This window comes from Lotus japonicus, chromosome 2 (assembly GCF_012489685.1).
Source record: "Lotus japonicus ecotype B-129 chromosome 2, LjGifu_v1.2".
In the NCBI taxonomy this organism is placed as follows: Eukaryota; Viridiplantae; Streptophyta; class Magnoliopsida; order Fabales; family Fabaceae; genus Lotus; species Lotus japonicus.
The window spans coordinates 64,069,510-64,084,660 of NC_080042.1; the positions used below are offsets into that span (position 1 = coordinate 64,069,510).

Consider the following 15,151-nt stretch of genomic DNA (forward strand, 5'->3'; position numbering starts at 1 on the left):
CTACAAATACTTAACTTCATCATTACTATTTTAAGGTCATCAAAATCATTCAACATTTCAACTAAATGAAAAAATAACGTAAATAGGAAAATAGAATTGAAATATTCACCACATTTAACAAATACAAAATCTGTATTAAGGTCCAAGGAACTCGTGTAATAATTTCATGCTCAGTTGTGGTTATATGGTTGTAGCTCAAATTTGACGTGTCTATTGTGTTTTTTGTGCTTTTTATTCCAAATTCATTGGTCTTATATTGAATTCTTGCTTGGTCTAGGTTTTAGATGGAGTGGGGGAGAATGCAATGAGTTTTTACAAGGGGTAATTTTGAAAGAGAAAAGTCATGTGCATGTCATGTGACTATTTTTTTATTAAAAATTTAACGAAAATGTTAACAGACGGTTAGATTTGCACACTTTAAAAAGCTTAAGGTTATAAATACACCTTTTAAGAGGTGAGAGGTTAATTCACACGAAAGCTAAACGTTAAGGTAGTAAAGCCCAGTGAAGGGGTCTTGAAGATAAATGTCGACGCAGGATGGGCTGGAGCAACAAGACAAGGATTGGGTATGGTGATTCGAGACCACATAGGGGATTGTATGTTTGCTGCTTCTCATCTCTTACCCACACGCATAGATGCCTCAGTAGTGGAGGCTATGGCGGTCCGGTGGGCAATGGATGAAGCTATGAAGGTGGAAATTGAGACGGTGCTACTGGAAAATGATTCTATGGAGGTTTGCTTATGCTTCTCGGGAAAGAAGACGAACTCCTTGCTGGAGCCGATTATGCAGGACTACAAGTTATTGCCTTCACAATTTCGGTCTTTTGAGCTAGTTCATGTTAAGAGAGAGTGCAATAAGGTAGCCCATCTATTAGTAAGTTTAGCTAGTGATTATCCAAATATGTATTGGTGGGATGATTTTCCCCCGGCTGTGAGTTAAGCACTATTAGCGAATGTATTTTCCCTTGTTTTATCTTAAATAGACGTACTTTCCTTAAAATAAAGGTAGTAATTTGCATTTTTTCCCTAGTATTTACTATACCGGCTGCCTAATTTAATTTTTTTTTTCGGGTAAATTCAACTTCATTCCAAAAGTAGTAAAATGTCTGCACGAATGCCTGAGATCAAATTAACAGAAACTTCAACCGATCAAATAGAGTCCGAATGTGAAATTGAAAACTTAGCAAAATTTTGAGCATCTATGTTGGCCCCCACTATAAACTTGAGAAAAGGAAATGGAGGAGACAGAGGCTCAGCCTCTTCTCTACTCATCAACCACAAGAGAAAGGTTGAAAGGTAGATGGTGTTAATAGCATAGATTATTGAATGGCAATCAGACTCTATCAAGATGCTTTGCAAATTATGATCCTGAGCTAACAACAACCCCTTCCTGATTACAAAATAGAATTATTAATGTTTTCATTCTAATTTCTTGATACAATTTTTATTTATTTTATTAAATTGAATTATCTCTCATGTATTATTCTTTTTTTGAAAACATCATGTATTATTCTTTTAAGTTAAGGCTATATAATAAATATTATCTTAAGTTTTTAAAAGTAACATAAAAGTAGAAAAAAAAAAACAGAGGGTATCAGAAAAATTGAACTAAAAACTGCAAGTTCACAAGGACCATGAAGTATGAATGGTCTCTGTCAAAATTAGGACATTGCCATTATAGGGTCTCATATACTGATATTGAGCCATGACCCCCATAGTGCAAAGTCCTTCATATATGTGGATTGTGGCAGGCGATTAAGATGTATATATATTATATTAATTAAACGTTTCATTTTCTGTTTTACAATCCAAGACAGACTTCAAATCCGGTAGATAATGAGAGAACCATATGCAGAGGAATCATATCACTTGCCAATATAACATGCCTGCCAAAAGTTGAATTTAACAAACAAGAAAACTAAAAGAGAAAAAACTCCTTTTTCTAATCCTAGATCATAACCATCAAGATTCATGGCTATATATTCTGATGAATCCTGAAAGTTCAGACAGCATGTATAAGCGCCTGTCTTAAGCCACTGTCTCTGGTATTAAATTCTTCTTAATTTGTCAGAATTGTGTACTAAGTCACATCACAGCTTATGATCTCTACATGAAAAGACCACTCATTACCTTTCATATGAAAAATTGGAGGTGAATCAGCAATTGTTTATGAGAGGAGGAACACATTGATCCAGAAGCTCTAAATTCCAGTTCCCTGAAGAATTATCAACAAAATTAGCAACCTAAGCTAGATGAGCTCATCTTAGCCCGGAACCCCGTGATAACTTGGGAAGACAAAGACCATCCCAGACTAAGACAATGAATTCTCTAATTACAAGTTGTATCTCCCCACACAAAAGAGTGACATGTCCTATCGAGATCATCACAAATTGTAACAGGGAGCTGCAAAGATATGAGGAACACTACAAGAAAAGTGTTAAAACCCAATTATGAAATCCCTGACGCAAAATCGAGAACATTAAAATTATCTTCTGGGGAGGTCCACTTTAATTTTCCTGGTCGTATACATGTAAAATTAGAAGGGGACTTTATATAAAAAAAATAAAATAAAAAATAGAAGGGGACAAACTTTAGCATTTCGTGAGAATCTTTCTTATTTTCAACTCTCTGAAGCATTTTGTTGGTAAGGATCAAGATAATGAACCGACTTGATATTTTGCCATTAAAAAACCGGGAAAAAAGATATGATATAATTATAGGAGCTACACATTTTTTTTTTGAAAATTAACCACTCGGTCGGTTAGTTTTCCGGACTGGGATGAATAGATAAGTGGAAGTCACAATAATATCAAAATCGAGTAAGTCGAACCAGGACGGTTTTCTACTAAACAAGATGTATTGAACTCGTAATTCATTAGATACTTTTTTTTGAATGTCAACTAAGTATCGTCAATCGCGTAAGCTTTTGGAAAAAACAACGTCGGAATCAGCTGTCACTAAATAGCTTGAAGCTAACACTTTGCATCGATTACGATGGTTCACACAAGTTTTGCATCAATTAAACTGATTCCAAACTGACGCAACCTACTTGACACATTGGCCGACGTAAATCCATTTCAGTCAGTATCGGTCTATAAGCTGACTTTATCTCTCATCGGCTAAGCCGACACTATGGCCTGTTTGTTCAAGTTTTTTATTTGAAAAGGGTGTTTTTTTAATAAAAGAAGTAAAAAGTTTCTTATGATAATGAGTTACAAGATATTAAGAGACTTGTCTAAAGAATCCGTTCTTAACAAATTTGTAACAAATAGTTATAGGATAATAAACTCAATTGTGGTGGTTCCAACTGTTGCTGTTGTTGCAGGTATGACAATAGCAATTTTTAAACCGGCTCCAGCTACAACCGCCGCACATTGCTTAAAAAAGTGATAATTTTCTTATAGTAGACCACCGCAAACTGTGAAGTTAACAACAACAGAAAAATGTGATACTAACTAGGATTGTACCCGTGCGATGCACGGGGGGCTTCATCTGTAGTTTTTTTTGAGTTTATACCTAACTAAAAGTTATAGCAACTAACCGCGCGTACGTTTCATAGATAGAGGAAACATCTTCAATATTAGTGAGCTTTATTTCGGACAACTTTCGAATACTTCATAATTATTCTCATAGAGATTGCCCATGAAAAGTAAAAGAAAGAAGGAAATCATGGAAAAACAATAGAGGAGAACGACTGCTACAGGAAATTTGTACCCGTCTTTAAGCGATAATCCATTAAAGGGAGGTACAGGAAGGACAATACAACTGTGAGAATAACATGGAATAGGTACGGGAGGACGGATTGGAGCTATGGCATTTTCGCTGTTGGGATGAACGTTTGAGGCGATCACGACAGAAAACGGTGGGATGGGATTCTGAAGTTCACAACTTGAAAACATAGGTGTACGAAACCCCTACAATCGACTAAGGGCTAGCATTGGCTACAGGACCAACCCAAATGAAACGGGGACAAAAAAAAAAGTGCCCCATGAACAGTGAGATTAGGACTTTCAAATAAGGTTAGGAGACAAAAAAAAAGATCACATGACTAAAAGGTTAATGTTTGTCATGGGAGACCGGGAAAAAAAGATCACATAGCTGATATTAAAATGAATATCTAAGTTTAAGCGAAAACCAAACCAAACTACTACATCCGGTCCTATTTATAAAAACCGAAAACTAATTCACACGGGTTAAGAAATATAGTTAAAGTAGTTAATTGCATAAATTTTGTTCTCAATTAATATTGAACTTTCGAAAGTGTCCTTAACTCGTTTTTCTTATTTTCTATGTATTAGTAATGCTTAAGAGAGTAGAAAGAAAGAGAAAGTTCAATTAAATAATACTCTTATCATAAAATAATTGCTGCACCACAAACTGCAAGTCAATTCTTATAAAAATGACAAAAGTAAAACTCTTATTTAGTTCTTATAAATAAAATCATACGTACTAAGTAATGAAGTTTTGATAAGAAAATTAATAGCATAACATGCAACTTATAATGTAGCATTAGTCTCAATTCGCAATAATGAACTATATATATAGTCAATTGTTAACTATACAACACTTTTCTATCTGAAAACACTTTAACTCCTTAGTTTAAGAAGTTTGTGCTGGAGAATATTTCGTTACATCAAAATAATCAAGGTTATACCCGCGCGATGCACAGAGTAACATTTTATAATTTATTAAAATGAATTAAGTAAGTTACACATTTTACTCATTTTAATTGTTATTTTCACTACTATAATTTAAAATTTTAATATGTAAATATTACACACACACATATATATATATATATATAAGTGTTATGATAATTATTTTTACTACTCATTTTAATTGTAAGATTTTTAAAGTGTTATTATAATTATTTTATAATAACATTATGTTTAGTTTATGCCTCAAGACTCAACTTACACCGATGATAAAAAGTTTACATTAATAAGATTTTTTTTGGTAATGTACCGAAATATAAATAATATTATTTATCTATTAGATATGTTATTTGACAATAGAGATTTGAAATAAGTCTCTTAATACAAATAAAAAATATATATATATATATGTTATGATAATTATTTTTACTACTCATTTTAATTGTAAAATTTTTAAAGTGTTATTATAATTATTTTATAATAACATTATGTTTAGTTTATGCCTCAAGACTCAACTTACACCGATGATAAAAAGTTTACATTAATAAGATTTTTTTTGGTAATGTACCGAAATATAAATAATATTATTTATCTATTAGATATGTTATTTGACAATAGAGATTTGAAATAAGTCTCTTAATACAAATAAAAAACACCGGATGAAACTCATGCAATGCATGTGCAATTTTTTAGTTTTTGAATTTGGAGTTTTTTTTTTATCAGCCAAATTAGCAAACTCATCAGAAATCCCTCACCCTTGATGTCCCTCGTGCCAAACAAATGGTATATCATACTTCCGATGTGAGTAAGAACCAAGAGCAATCATCATTTCTGCATCACAATAACATCGAAAAGTAAAATGAACAACATACAAAGTGGAAATCGAAAGGTAATCTCCTTATCTTCACTTAAACGCCAAACTTAAAAATTAAACAGAACCAGCATCATATGGGGAGCATGAGGGACATGTAGGAAAAAGCAATACCATCATATTTAGAGTAGCTATCAATGTCAATTGAACATCATAAAGTGGTCAAAAAACACATATATTGAACTGAGGAGTAAAGATCAAAACTTTTTTAAAGAAAAGCAAAGAAAACATCAGAACTTTGCTTTCAATTCATTATGTCAGTAGAAATGAATATACTATAACAGATAATACGTTTGAATGAAAAAAATTAAACAGTGTTCTTTTTCCTTTTCCCTTTGAGGTCTTGTCTTTCCAAGAATTATATATAAAGACCTTAAAGTGTAGTGCAAACTTTGAAAAGGATCTTGAGATTTTGCTTGAGTCCCTGCCAAATATGAATCTCCTTGTCCAGTCAGATACCACCAAAGCTCTTGTTCTCTAGCTGACTTGTTTGCTGCATGTTTTGGGAATCGTTAGAGGATGAAGACATAGTACCATTATTAAACCTCTAAAATACAGTTTATAAGGAATAGAATAATACATTGTGTATACTGAATACCAGAGCCACCGGCTACTATGGCCAATTGAAATCCAATCTCCTGGAAGCTGAGCAGTAGTCTTTTCTCCTCCCAGAGGAGAAAATTGCCCAGAATGCTTGTACCTTTCACTAATTAAAAAAAACATTAGGCAATGAAAATCTTGAATCATTGGATGTGCTCGATCCAATACGCTTTGGAAAGTATGAAAACAGGAAAATAACATATCTTATGACACTTTTGTTGAAGTAGCAAGTTGCACATACCTGAAGGGATGAAACCGATGGCGTCCTGTACCCCTGAACCTAAGAGTGCCTTCAGGATACTTCTCTCACAACTCCATGCGATTGAAACAGTCAGTAAGATATGTGCCTTGTTGAGAAGCTACCTAGAATGATTCAAAATTGGAATCGACCACCAAAGCATAAGTAATATGACAAAGTTTTATAGTCTATGTTTGATATATGTTGGCACTAAAGACGTTAGAACTCACTTCAAGGTCGAAAAAAAAAACGAATGAAACTCTTCTTAGGACTAAGATGAAAGTTAGTTCATGTTATTAAGTTGATATCTAAACACACTTTAATAGTAAATGAGTGCATGTCATCTTCATCGCCGATCATGATATGATTTTTCATATTAGCCCTTACATTGAAAAAACATGAACAAAGGTCTTCACTTGGGCTTCTTTAAGTCAACTTAATCCTCTATCTATCTTTTTGTAGTCACATACTCATATTACCCTCAAATATAGGTCTAAGACTTTAATACATACTATTTCTTTAGTGCAGGGATTAATATGAAAAACCATGTCAAGGTCACAGATGAAAATGGAGGTTTCCTAAGTCGGTAATTGAAAAATACATAGCAGTTGCAGGTACATAGCATATAATGTGCACGTACCTGAGCTGTTGCAGGAAGATTTTTCATCTGGGAATCTACTTTGGAAAGTGCTTCTTTGAAGTACTCAATGTCTACTGTAAGAGAGCTTTCCTGATATTTGATTAGCAATGTAGCCATATCTTTCATTTGGTTCTCCTTTAAATAAATCCCCACTTGTGGGTACCTCTCAATAATGTCACCAACAACGTCTTGATATTCTTTAATATCCAACGTCCCAAAATTGTCCTTGTCTGCCTTGCTAAATATGACAGCTATATCTTCCTGGTAAATCCATGGCAGAAAATAGGAGAACACACATGTTACCCTGAAATTCAGCAGAGAACTGCGGTCCAAATTGTGTTGCTAAAATGCTCGTGATTTCTTGTAAAAATAGCACGTCATTTATGGCTAGTACTATTTTCACTTTTCATTCCATAATCATATTTTAGTCTAAGTGTATATATGGTTTGGCATTGACACAAACGTAAATGTGATTTCAAGTATTTCAATGTGTCAATGGAGAAGTTAAAACTTGTCATGTTAGTTTAACGTGGATCAAAAATGTAAGATTTAGCCACATTGAGTTCAATGAAAACACAAACACACACTAAATGAAAATGAAAGAACATTGGTTATAACAGAGAGAAGGCAATTGATATATCCATAAAGATAAATTGCATGTTTGGAACTACAATTGATTCAAAATCAAAATATATTTTGGAGAAAAGCTTCTAGTTGACAGTTGCAGACGATGGTTCACACAAGTTTTGCGTCAATTAAACCGATTCCAAACTGACGCAACCTACTTGACACATTGGCCGATGTAAATCCATTTCAGTCAGTGTCGGTCTATAAGCTGACTTTATCTCTCATCGGCTAAGCCGACACTATGGCCTGTTTGTTCAAGTTTTTTATTTGAAAAGGGTGTTTTTTTAATAAAAGAAGTAAAAAGTTTCTTATGATAATGAGTTACAAGATATTAAGAGACTTGTCTAAAGAATCCGTTCTTAACAAATTTGTAACAAATAGCTATAGGGTAATGATATATACACACCTCTTTTTTTATACACTTTATTTCCACCTATTTTTATTTCTATCTCTCTCCTTTTATCATCTATCACATCTTATACTTTCTCAATCTTACTTTTTCTTTTCTTCCTATCTCTTTCTTCCTCCACTTTATTCCACCTCATTTTGAGATGTGAATAAATAATTATTGATAGTTATAGGATAATAAACTCAATTGTGGTGGTTCCAACTGTTGCTGTTGTTGCAGGTATGACAATAGCAATTTTTAAACCGGCTCCAGCTACAATCTGCATCTGTAAAGAAGTTTCTACATGCACTTTGTGATGGTTTTACACCACCAAGGTCACACCTTTCTTTTCTTTTTCTTAAAAAGAATTCACAGTTTTTATTGTCAAAAACTGCCACAAATTGAATATGTCAATTAGAGGACTGAAAAACGATATGTAGAAAGATCATTATTGTTAAAAAAACTAGCTACGGAAACAAATTTGAGGGTCCAAAATCCCTAATTGCAGGTGTCAATTAAGTGTACATAAATATTATATGTAACAATCATTTTATTAAAAAATAAAAATGCTAGTAGGTCATGTTGTTTAATCCCTAGGGGTAGTTGAGGCCCGGTGATGGGTTGACCAAAGCTCCGGCGGCAATGGACAGAGAAAAGACATGTGTTAAATTGATTCCATCCTCCACTACAAACAAGCTCATTCAATTCTAACGACCCATTTAATTTCTGACTTCAAATAATTAATTTATGAAACAGACCAATCACCAAATGCTTCTGCTAAAGTCAATACAATATCACAAGTCCTTGCATTTTGCTTCATACATACAACTATTCACATAAAATCTTAATTATTAAAATTTGCGTCCTCAAGTGTAAGCAAGACTACCAAATTTCAATTTTGAACAAGGTCATTGTTGGAAAGGCCTTGCTGCAGGGGCATCAGAACTCCATCTTAGTTTCTCACTTGTGGTGACATCCTGCTCAATAAAACCCAGAAAATGACATGAGAATTAATATTTGTTGTATAGTTAGAATATACATGCCATCCACAATTATACACCAGGAAAGACAAAAACAATAGAGAAAATGGGCGGAACACAATAAATAATAGGCTTAATACATCAGAAGGCCCTTGGAATTGTAAAGGGAATCAATTCCAGGGCCTGAAAAATTTTCGCATCAAATTGGGTCCCTAAATTTTTTTTTTTAATTCAATTAAGGACAAAGTGGTCCAGCAGATGATGTGGCTCGAACTTTAGCCTACTCAGCTTTTCCACGTGGCATTTCTAATTTTTTTTAATTGAAAATTTTGAAAACTTAAATTTTTTATTCCAAATCATAAATTAACAAAAAAAAAACCCAACCCCCACCCCACCAGGAAACTCAACCCGACACCACCCTCAACCCTAACCCTCCACCAACCCGCAGCTTCAACCCTTATGATCCCTCCCTCTCCACCATTATCAACACCTCCTCCTTCTCCACCACCACAAAATCGAAAGAGACAAGTTTTGGGTCGTTCTCCACCCCTCCCATTCAGCCATCGTCCACTGAGAGCTACTACTAGCAACCCACACCCCACTTTCATTTTCCACTGAGAAGCACGAAGCGAAGCCCCTCTCACCGTCTTTGAAATCTGAATCTGAATCAGAGAGAAACAGAGAGAGAGAGAGAGAGAGAGAGAGAGAGGAAACTCTTGTTTCTGCATTTTGTCAAATTCATGGATCCCACAACCAAAATAATAGCAGCAAACGAAAGGGGAATCGGTGGGGGTGGTGGTGGTGGTATGAGGTAGAGCGGAACAGACTCAGATGATGGCGCCATTTCCCTCTTCTATCTCTTGTCCTCCATCTGGGTTGCGGGTGGGGTGGGGTGGGTTGTGATGGGTTCTGGGTGGGGGTGGTTTCTGTCGTGGGTTGCAGGTGAGGGTGGGGTGGGTTACGAGGTGGGTGAGTTTCTGGGTGAGATGTTGAAGATGATGACAAGGTGTGCTGGGTGCTGGGTTTTGGTGGTGCTTCTTCTTGCCTAGATCTGATCGCAAGGTTGTTCCTCTCCCTCTCCTCTTCCTCTTCTTCATCTTCTCTTTGTGGGCTCAGTTTCTGGGTGGGGTTGGGGGTGAGGGTGGGGTGGGTTGCGATTGGTGGGGGTGGGTTTCCGGTTGGGGGTGAGGGTGGCGTGGGTTGCGGTGGGTTTCTGGGTTGGTGATATGGTGTTGATGATTAGATTTTTAAATTAGGTTTATTAGATTATTAGGTTGTTTAGTTTAGGATTATTAGATTAGGTTTTTATTAAGTTTTTTAAATTTTTTTTCTGATTATTTTGTTGACTTGGAATTAAAAATTATTTTTTTAATTAAAAAAAAAACTTATAAAAGCCAGGTGTCACTGATGACTAGGACAAAATTGAGATTTGGCCTTAATTGAATTAAAAAAAAATTCTTAGGGACCCAATTTGATGCGAAAATTTTACAGGCCCTGAAACTGATTCCCTTTACAATTTCAGGGGCCTTCTGATGTATTAAGCCTAAATAATATAACAAGTCAGTGAAATACAAATCAATTCTGCAGTCATAGCATGTTTGGATTGAAGTGGACATATAATCCAAAACAGGACAAACTCATTATTTTTGTACTTTCTTAAGAGAAGTGATTATGATCTCCCAACAGCAAAACCAAACACGCTATGACAAGCTAAGGCCAACTTGTGGGAATTTCATTGAGGGCTACTGAAAGAAGTAATTCAGTGAAGCTTGCTTGGTTGCAAGCTGAATTTCTTTTATTAATAATACCAGAAAGTGGATGCAGGATATACAACAAAGTACAAACTGATGATGTCTCTCAACAAGAAGGAAAACAATAAAGCATCTTTGAGAATTTACATAAAACCAAGGAGAACATGATTTACAAGTGGATTTTACAACAATTATTATCCACGACTGGAACAACAATAGTATATATCTTATTAAACCATGGTAGCAAATTCGGGCATGATATTTGCAAGTGGTTCACAATCACATGATGGAACAAGTATCAGAATGGCATGGATCATAAACCACCTGGCAATTTGGAGGATAAGGGTTATAAGTTGGATATGGATAATAGCTTGGTGGTGGAGAGGGCTTGCAACCATGGCACTTTTTGTTGTGGCAATTGGAGCAGGGCTTACAATCACCATTACACTTTGGACTTTGGCACTTTGAGCAATCGATGATCACACAGAGCTCTTCTGAAGAACATTTGGAACAATTACCACACTCACACTTACCATGACCCAAAGCAGCACACAATGCCTTTTTCAACTTCTCTTCTTTTTCTTTTTTCTTCTTCTCTTCTTCCTCCTTTTTTTTCTTCTCTTCCTCCTTTTTCTTCTTCTCTTGTTCCTCCTTTTTCTTTAGATCTTCCACAGTCAGAATGATGACAGAGCTGAACTTCTTCTTCAGCTGGTTGGCCAAGCAAACCATGTCCACATTGTCACCGGTCACCGACACACGATCTTTGTCATCCCCTTCAAGTGATACTGCAGTCACGCCTGTGGGTTTTGCTCATAAGTGAGATGACAACAAAGAAGCCACTACCACATGCATCAAGTATAATTTTTGCATGATTTCAGTGATCATCTAAAGTATATATATGGAGCAAGTTTGAAGACAAAGCATGGGTCAAATAACCTACAATTGAGATTTTACTGAGGTTTTAAATTGCAGTTACAATTATATTGTGATCATATTGTGGATAGCGAACGCTTGCAAACACTCATTACCGGAATTTAAAACTTAATATTAACTTTGACGTGTTCATTAAAATCTATCCTAAACTTTTTCAAATCCAATTTTGAATACCCAATTTGATAAAGAATAGGAATCAACTGATTTCCTTTGTTTTCCTATGTCAGTTTTCAATACAAACATAATATTTGAGTTAGTAATTTGATTTCATCATGTGTAGACTAACATTTCTTGAAGCTTAAAATGAAAGGGGTTGGGATAAAGTTCACCTTTGACTTCTGCAGCAATTTTCAGGGCTTTGTTTCTGCATTTGTCACAGTCCATTTGCAACTGTATAACTACTTTTTGCTGTGATGAAGACCATTTTTAAGAATAGCTTCGTAAGAAATGTATCAACAAGAAAAGAAAGCTAGGAAGCTAAAAGGAAAAGAACAAAATGATTAGCTAGCTATTTAATTGGTCATAAGATCATACCTTCATGATTGAAACAAGAGGCTACTTTATGCTTTTGCAATCAGAATCAAGCAAACTCAAACCGATTTGTCGTTTGTTTTGGTATTGAGTGAGTAGTTGTTGTTGTTGTAACTATATATGTTTAGATATACATATAAATGGTGGCGTCTTAGGCATGTTTGTGTTGACTTGCAAAGTAAATTAAATGATTAACACTTAATGCTTACCGACGCCGAGGGATTAGCTGAGTTAGCTAGTAGCTAGGGATGGGCAATGGGTCTTAGACCCAGTGGATACCCGTAAAAAATACCCACTAAAGTAGGGTAAAAATCCGTTAAATAGGTATGAGGTTGGACATGAGTTAATACCTATAAAAGTGTGAATGAGCACTATAGTACCTAACCCGCCTCATACCCACATACATATCATCACTTATTTTAAAACAAGATAGCAACTTATAAATTTAGCACTTTATTAACAAATCTAAAATTATAAATTTAAAGCTTAACCTCCTTACTTATTTTTTTTCCAAAAAATTATACTTATTACTTGTTAAATATTTGGATGATCTTTTGTATTTTTAATTAATGTTTTTTATTTTATAATAACAGTTATATTTTGGTTTCTATTGAAAAAATTATGAAAGTTAAATTTTGATTAAATAATAACTGACACGAGTACGGACATATAGATACTCAGATAATACGAGATAGATACTCAGATTAATATCCACGCGAGTATGAGGAAGGATACAATACTTTTAAACACACAGGTATGAGATTATATATATAGGTACCATAATATTCTATCCATACTCATTTGTCATCTCTAGTTACATAGTCACTATTAGTTGAAAGATTCAAACAGCGACATGCGTGATGATTTAAAATAAACACAAGTTGCTAAACAAACGATAGTTGAATTATGTAATATAATTCATTGCCATAACACTTGTGCATGGTGGTGTTATTTTGTAGACTACTATCTTAACTTTCCTAACTCCTAAGTAAGTTGGACATGAACATTGAGATGAGATATAGTACCTAAGGTGTAAGGAACGTGATGTGTGATTCCTAGGTAGAATGAGAGCGTAACCGCTTTGGAGAGAGAATAACTGAATTTCAATCTTGTTATTTCACAAATGAGCTAAGAGTCTCTTACAATTGGTATTCCTCCCCTATTTATAGTTGGGGGAGTTGGGCTTAGCGCCTCTGAATCATCCTAATGGGCCAGTTGGGCCTCCGAGATGAAGGCCCAAGTCCCTGGTCCGCTCATCGCCCTAGGCCAGCGCTTCTGGGCGAGGGACCCTGGGGTCTCGCCCAGTCCACAAGTCCACAAGATACCGAGCTCGAAGTATTAGAGCTAAGTGTGTCTTTAAACTGAAGAAACAAGGCGACAGCCATACGAAACTAACTAATGTTATAACATAAGGTAAGAAATCAAAGGACAATTGCCAACATGGCTTGGTAATTTAAAGCTTAAAAATTCAAGCTTCGAACGTCCCATCACGCTCCTCTGGCGGCTTGAGTCCACAAGCGAGCTTGTGGCGATGATGCTTGATCTGCTCGCCCTGTCGCGGCTACGCACGTGCTCTGAATCTTGAGATCTCGATGCGCTTAGGGCCTTCGACACGTGGCAGCCTAGGTCTGCAAAATTAAACTGCTCCCCCGAAACGTCGCCTCGAATCCCCACGAAACCTGTCAGTTTTGGATACTGAGCCAATTATCTTCAACCATTTGCAATTTCCACTTACTGGGTCATTTCCACTTCCCGAAATCCCGCAACTGCAATCATTTCCCCCGTTGTTATGGGGCACGATCTTCCACTTTTCCTCCACATTTTTCAACAACTGCCCCCAACGTCCCTTCACACGTTTTCTTTAATCATTACCTTTTGCTTATAAAGACGTTGTTCCCCTTACCCCTTAATCTTTTCACGACGCGCGAATCTCCCTCCGCAGACCACTGTCTTCACTTTCATAGCTTCCCACGCGCCGCCCTTCCTTCCGGCGGACCTTCACACCGTTAAAGTAACACTTACTCCTTATACCCTTTTTCATAATGACACCAAAGTGCCGTACTAGAAACTCCAAACGCGACGTCACCGTCGCCACCCCCCTACGGTACGTTCCTCCTGTTGATCTGCCCTCCCCCAGGGGGAGCTCCGCTTGAAGAAAATGACATTATTGCCTTCCGAACGAGGACCTGGGAATCCTTGCCGACCCCCTCCGTTAGGGCTCTGCCCGCCGGGACGATGCCCAACCAACCATCTAGCTTGGATCAGTGGTCATCCATTTGTGAAATTTCTTCGGAATCCGATGGGTTTTGTCATGAATAACCTCTTGACAATCTTATGTATTACGGTGTGTGCACAACCGCCGAGCGTCCTTGGCTCTGTCCTCAAGACAACCACGTGGGTGTTCCCCACTTCTTCTATGCATATGGATACATGTTCACCAGTTAGGGAATTAGGTTTCCCTTTTCTCCCTTCATCTGCTCCATGCTTCATAGCATCAATGTCGCTCCCAGCCAACTTTACCCCAACAGTTGGGCTTTCCTGCGATGCTTTGAAATCCTCTGCGACGCGATTCAGCAAGAGCCTGAACCCTCCCACTTCTTCTATTTCTATTGCGTGTCCGCCCAGCTGTCGCCCAGCTGTCGCCGCCACGTAGCTGGGTTTCCCTGGAAGCTAGATCCGGACGTCAGCACTTCAACCCTTTTTGGTCCAATATTCTCGTTGTCTTGGCTCGGAAGTTCTTCAGGGTCGTGGTGTCCCATGAGTATCCCGAGGTTTTTACCCACAGGGACGACACCGCCCGATTTCCCCTCTACTGGACCCAAGAGGTGCTCCAAGTAATTGACCCACCTGAGGATTCCTTAACCCCTGAGGACAAAGCTGTCATCAGTTTCCTGGCTAGACTCCCGGTTTTAGACTGCACTCGTGTAATTTGTAAAT

At 36.6% G+C, this 15,151-nt stretch overlaps 1 protein-coding gene and 1 long non-coding RNA gene across 2 annotated transcripts; both read right to left on the minus strand.

The window, feature by feature from the left end:
* Nucleotides 1–6,123: 6,123 nt before the first annotated feature.
* Nucleotides 6,124–7,089, minus strand: LOC130735549 (uncharacterized). Its single transcript, XR_009018494.1, has 3 exons — nucleotides 7,005–7,089; nucleotides 6,368–6,489; nucleotides 6,124–6,232 (listed from the first exon to the last, which is right to left on the minus strand). It is a non-coding gene; the product is annotated as an uncharacterized LOC130735549 (long non-coding RNA).
* A 3,668-nt stretch (nucleotides 7,090–10,757) lies between these two features.
* Nucleotides 10,758–12,375, minus strand: LOC130738833 (heavy metal-associated isoprenylated plant protein 16-like). Its single transcript, XM_057591001.1, has 3 exons — nucleotides 12,218–12,375; nucleotides 12,013–12,091; nucleotides 10,758–11,547 (listed from the first exon to the last, which is right to left on the minus strand). The coding sequence occupies exons 1-3, from the start codon at nucleotides 12,221–12,223 to the stop codon at nucleotides 11,030–11,032; spliced, it is 603 nt and encodes a 200-aa protein (XP_057446984.1). The 5' UTR covers nucleotides 12,224–12,375; the 3' UTR covers nucleotides 10,758–11,029.
* Between the last annotated feature and the right edge of the window lie 2,776 nt (nucleotides 12,376–15,151).

Excerpts from the sequence above, each read along its gene's own strand:
- LOC130738833 (XM_057591001.1), bottom strand. Across the intron at positions 11,548-12,012 it reads AATTGCTGCAGAAGTCAAAG|GCGTGACTGCAGTATCACTT; the intron begins GTGAACTTTATC and ends CAAAACCCACAG.